Here is a 6,000-nt window from a genome sequence, read left to right on the forward strand (position 1 = left end):
TGGAGCTGTTTGACCTGAGCAGGACCAGCAGCCTGTATGGGAGGAAAGCAGACCGTGGCACAAGAGGAATGTTGGCTTAGCCAACAGGCAGAAGGTGCAACATCCACCCCGACCCATCACCAGCTGGCCAGACCAAGGGTAGGAATCACAACCCAGACAGCACTGAGGCTGAGAGAGGAGGGTGGCGTTGAGAGCAGAGCCCTGGTGAGGTGTGTGACAGCCAGAGGAACCCGGGGAAGGTGGAAGAAGGAGCCCCACGGCTGTGCAGCACTGACCACACCGTGCAATACAGCAGCTGTGTTGCAACCGTTTCGCGACCACGGGTAAATCCCCATCTGTGAAGGCACTCTGCTATCTTCTAGCACACCCTGCTCCTGCCTTTGCATCCCAGCTGCTTTCCCCATGGTCTTGCGTGAAGGTCTAACCACCAGATGAACGCCCAGGCACTGGGGAGAGAGGGAGGCCGCCCAGGTTTCAATGTCATGCCTTCCCACAGGCTGCCAATGCCTACGCTGGTGTCCCAGGCCAAATTCCCCTTTCCCTGTCCTCAGACCTGGCTGAAAAACAGTGGAGATTTGCTCAGAAACACTATCTAAAGCAATGCTTTGTCCTTGCCCGCAAACATGCATTTCCCCATGTCTTTGCTGTTGAAACCCAATCCTTTGGTCTGAATGGAAACAACAACAAATGTCCAACCCTCTGGTGCGTTTCCAGAAAGGCGTCCGATTTCAGTGCTGCCGCGGTGCTGAGCCGGGGGACAGGCAGCCCCTCTCACTGCGCAGCAGCTGCTGCACCGTGCACTCAGCAAGGTGCAAGGGCTAAATCCCGCTTTGCATTGTCGCATTTGCAAATCATCCCTAAAAAACAAGCTGGAAGCTGCCTGCATGACTCCCAGGTATTGCCACAGTTGCACGAGGTGGATGATATCTGGCCAAGCCTTCGGCAGGAGTCTCTCTCCGTCAGTTCCTACTTGCCATTTCCCCGTGGAGCCCCTCTCCAGCTCTGCTCCCGAGCACCCAACTACTCCCCCAGTTACTGACTGGCTGTGCCTGACCTGAGCCACTTCGGGGACAGACTTTTTAGAAGGGCCTGTAGCGACAGGACTAGGGGGAATGGTTTTAAACCAAAAGAGGGGAGATTCAGACTAGATATGACGAAAAAATGTTTTACGAGGGTGATGAGACAGAGGTTTCCCAGAGAGGTGGTGGATGCCCCATCCCTGGGAACATTCAAGGTCAGGTTGGAGGGGGCTCTGAGTAACCTGATCTAGTTGAAGATGTGCCTGCCCACAGCAGGGGGTTGGACTAGATGGCCTTTAAAGGTCCCATCCAACCCAAACCATTCTATGATTCTATGGGGTCTCTCAGGTGCTTTCCTGGGTTTTGGAGGACAGCCAAAAAGCACCTCTGGAGCAGGGAACAACCTCCTCCCAGGAACATACCTTGTTTCCGATGGTCATCCTTTGATGGACGTGTCTTGCCAAGCTTCATGGCTGAAAAAACTCCTTTTCCGGCTCTGGAAGAAGAGAAGAAGGAAAAAACCCCAACCATCAATTACTGTATTTTCAGTGCCGTTCTCTGGGACTTGGGGTGGGAACAGGAGCTTTTCACAGCTCAAAAGCAAGAGAGGAAATACCAGCTGAAAGACTAAGCAGGGGCTGCTGCAACACAGGGCAGAGTCAAGATCGCAGCTAAAGGCACTGCCTTTGAGTCTTGGGTCTCATTTTTTTTCTTAGGGAATGCCTCAACTTGGGATAAAACACGAGGCTGGAGCACAGCGTTAGCAGCCAGTGAACTCTTCCCCTCCACCCATGCCTCCCGTCTCTGCTGCTGCACACAGACTTCTCATCTCTCCTGACCCGTTTGTGCAATTGCTCCCCAGTTACCTAAAACCATTAACTAAAAAGTAAAACATCCAACCACCTCCCTCACCACCTTGAGTTGAAAAATCGATAACCTCTTTGGCTAGATCAGCAGCAAACCTGTGCAGATCCTAAGGTTTTTCAGCATCCCATTGCAGCAGCGTGATTTTTCTCCTGCCAGCGTGGTAAACCCCAGTACAAGGTCAGTCTTAGCTCCCCTTCTGCAATCTAGGCTGGCGTCAAATTCACTCTGGGCAGTTTGGGCTGGATTGGCTGATGAAATAATGGTTTTTAAAAATATCCATCATTTCAAGGCAAGTTTAAGAAGAATAACTTCTAGCTCCAAATGCTTCAGTGGGGCTAGGGCTGTTACTCCAGCTTGGAAATCAGCCTGTGCAACCACAAGTGCTTTGACAGTCTGGGCTCCTACGTTACGTGGTGTTTGTTACAAACACATACAGCAAATATATACAAATATGGCATTCAGTAAATAATAGGATTTCTGCACTGCAAACTGGATTGCTCTCAAATGCAAACGGGCAGAGATTAAAGACAGTAAGAGCCTTGCAGCTATTTTCAGGAAACTGTTCCCTGTTATTTGGAGGTAAGTCCGTGCTGCTGTTGCAAAGAGGTGGGAGGTTTTGAGTCACCCTGGTGAAAGTTATGGAGTCTGGATGTGATGTGGGTTTTGTGCCTGAAGAAAACCTCAGTAGGAAGAAACCTCCATAGGATCTGCAAAACTGAAACCAGCAAGAAGCACAAGTCAGACCGTGCAATAACCCTGTTCTAAAGGCCAAAGAGCTGGAGAGAGACTTGAAGGCAATGGCCTGCGACTGTCCCAAAAGCAGAAGGTGGTAAAGCCGAAGGGGATTTTTTTTTTATTGGAAAATTCCCCTTACCTAAAAGTGTTGCTCTTTGCAGAAGCCTTGAAGGTTTGATGGACGTGTTCTTGGGCCAGCTTGGAAGCAAGGGGGAACCTCACCTCCAGCCTGGACCTCACCTCCAAGCTGGCTGCCGGGGCAGGGGAGCCAGGGCTCAGCACCAGCCCTGGATGCAGCAGGATTGGGATGCGCTGCCCACGAGCCAGCAGTGAAGCTGCAGGGTCCCCCGCTCTCAGCTTTGATCACATCTGGCTGGGGCCAAAGGATGAGGTTGCACCCTTTTTTTTTTTTTTTTTTTTTGCAAAACAAAGAAGTCCTGGCATTGCAGCCAGCCTGATGCATTTGTTGTCTTAAATAACAGCTGGAAGTTTGCAGATGGAACCAGAGCAAACGAGAAGAAAATTAAGGCAAACAGGAGGATAATGTATTCACGAAGGGAGGGGGGAATTCAGTTGGGGCAGAAGGCCAGCATAAGATACAGGAACTATTTATAGCTGAGGTTTAATTGGGACTAAAGCACTGCTCGGGCCTCACAGCAGTCTCTGGTAGCTGTGATTAATTCACGGGATCCTCAGTGAAAGGGCAGTTTTTCAATGGATAGAAGGAGGAAAGATGAGGGCTAAGTTTCCATATCTGTAATCCTGCCAGGAAACATCTGCCTTGAGGTGCTACGGGGAAAGTAACACTTTTAAGCTATTTGCAAACTCATTTTTTTAATGAGCAAATGCTGTAACAGCTCAGGCTGTGAAACTCTGCTCTGAGGCCACTCTCCACCACTGAGTGTGGGAAATCCAGCAGACACACAGCCCCTCAGTGAGGCAGTGCACCTCCAGGGTCGGTTACATTACATTTAATTTCTTCTTTCCAATTAATTTCTTTAAAACGGAGGAAAAAAAGTCCCACCAGCCCCAGAGCTGGCATGCAGGCAATTTGCTCGCAGATGGTTAGTGGTAAAACCACTGTATCTGTCCCAGGAATTTCCGAGGTTCCTTGGGAAGTAAAAGAAAGCAGAAGAGCAACTGGTGATGGAGCCAGTAGGACTCTGCGGGGAGGACACTGGCAGTGCTGGTCCTCTACCAGGACCCAAAATGACAAGGTCCTTGCATGGGCACTGCGGATGCATTGGCTCCTGGCTAGCACAGCATCTGATGCCCTTATCAGCAAAACAACCAAGCTGGTTTTGGGCCACGTGGAACAAGACTGGGATTAAGCACCCGGTCCAAGGAACACGCACTGAGACCCATCCCAGCAGCACCAGCCCAACCCAGCTCCTTCCAGAGGGATGCACGTGAGAGACGGTGTCACCCCCCTCCCTTCCTGGAGCGATGACCCCTCGCTGCCAGCTGAGCCTCAGTAAATGTGCTGGGGACATCGGCTGCAGGAGCCTCTCGTGTGTCCCCAAAGACAGTTTTACTGCAGAAGAGGTCCCAGAAATGGGAAACAGCCCGACAGCCTCTAGCACATCCACGAGACGAGCCTCAGCTCTAGCTGGTTGGGAGAGCAGAGCCCAGAGGGCACAAGGTCCCTCGGTGGCGTAAAACCTCAGGTGCTGTCCCCACGCCCGCACCCCGGCCACATCTCCCTGCTGCTTTTCTCAGCCCCAGTTACAACATCTGGCAGTGCCTCCTTCCTTCACCACTGCCCTTACTGGTATTATCGCAGTGGACTGGAGCCCCAGGGAGGCAAATGTCTAGGAAACAACGGAGTTTGGAGGTCACGGAGAAAAGGAAAAAAAAAAAAAAAGAATGGATTTTGGTGGATTTTGGCAGCATACTTGGAATGTGTTGAGGAGAAGGGAAGAGGCAAGTGAAGGATGAGGAAGGAACCATCCCAGATGCTTCGGAGCAGATGTCCAGCGGCTCACCCTCCTCCCCCAGCCCCTTCCCAAGCCCCATCTATCACCATTTCCAAGCCAGGTGAGCACTGACACATCTCATAGAACCCCCCCTTCCCCTTCCCATCCCTTGAGGGTACTACCTTCACCTGCCGGCCCTCCAGGACTTGGCTTCCCCCAGGAGGAGATGCTTCAAGAGCTCAGCTGAGACAGGAGAGCCAGTGGCACGTCTAGGGTGGAGCGGCCATCCCGGTGCCGAGGGCAGAGCCGTGCCCCACGCACAGGTCAGGACCGAGCAGGGGTGGGGACCCCGGCCAAGCTCCTCTCCGGGCACAGCAGGGTCCTTGCAGCATTAAACAAAAGTCGTGCCAACCCCTCCGCGGCTCCTGCCAGGCATCCGACGGCGCGGATGGGAAGCCGGCGCTGGCGGAGAGCTGACACCGTCCCCACATGAATATTACATGAGGACCCGCGAACCTGAGATGCCGACACAGGCTGCGCGGTGGCACCGGGAGCCCCCCCCGTTGCCAAAGCCTGGGTTTAGCCTGGTTTCCTAAAGAAGAGGGGCCGGAGAGGAGGCTGCCGCCTGCTCCCCTCCAAAACAGTGCAGGCTGCTGGCCCACTGCGAGCCCGTTTGGCAGCAGGGTCAAGACTGGGTTCCTGCAAGTTTGGGGGTGTAGGACCAAACACCTTGACTCTGTTCCCAGGTAGGGACAAGCCTCCAAGCAAGCTTAAACCTGTATTAAACACCAGAGTATCCACCCAGCCTCCCACAGCACTCTCCCCTTGGATTTTCTGGTGTCTAATACGGGATTGAGCAGATGAATTATCTTCAGTTGATGGCGAAGCATACATCCTCCATTTAATTTGCTGTTCCCAGAAGCACTTGGCTTTGTCCTTTAGGGTTTCACCCGTGTGGCTCTCTAGGAGGGGAGCACGGAGGGACGGACAGATTTTGAGACATGGGCAGGGAGGTGGAAGCAGTCTCTCTCCTGGCCAGCTAGTTAAAGATACGGTTGCAGGTTACTGGTTAATTATTCATAGCTAAAAAGGACATTTTAATCATTGCTTTTTACTGGGGAGTTGGGAGCAGGGAACAGGGTTTCCATGGCTCATTTCTTTGCAGGAATTATGCCCGTCCGGTGGGTGCTGCCTCCATCGCCCCTGTGCTAACAAGGCTTCCAGTTCTCCCACCTGTACCGGGGACAGACCCCACTGCCAGCCCCGCGGGGTCATCCTGCGCACACCGCCCTCGAGCCCAGGGAAGACCCCAACTCTCAGACCCAGTCTGCCTCTCCCCCTTCCCCGCGCAGCCAAACTGGGGAGGGGAGCCAGCAAGGACCAGGCTGCTCGGTGCAGGGAGATCTCTTCCCATCTTTTCCCGAGTCTGCTCTCTCCTCGCTGACTGCTTGAGATATTTTTCC

General features: G+C 53.0%; 1 protein-coding gene across 1 annotated transcript in view; it reads right to left on the reverse strand.

The window, feature by feature from the left end:
• The window catches only part of LOC104080472 (otoferlin-like), a gene marked incomplete at both ends in the record, with an annotated part of 66,507 nt that overhangs the window by 36,825 nt on the left and 23,682 nt on the right, over window positions 1-6,000 (reverse strand). Inside the window, 1 exon segment of the mRNA XM_009582871.1 lies at window positions 1,442-1,515. Within this exon segment, the coding sequence (XP_009581166.1) occupies window positions 1,442-1,515 (74 nt within the window).

The sequence above is a fragment of the Fulmarus glacialis genome, unplaced genomic scaffold (genome assembly GCF_000690835.1).
Source record: "Fulmarus glacialis isolate BGI_N327 unplaced genomic scaffold, ASM69083v1 scaffold16698, whole genome shotgun sequence".
Lineage (NCBI taxonomy): Eukaryota > Metazoa > Chordata > Aves > Procellariiformes > Procellariidae > Fulmarus > Fulmarus glacialis.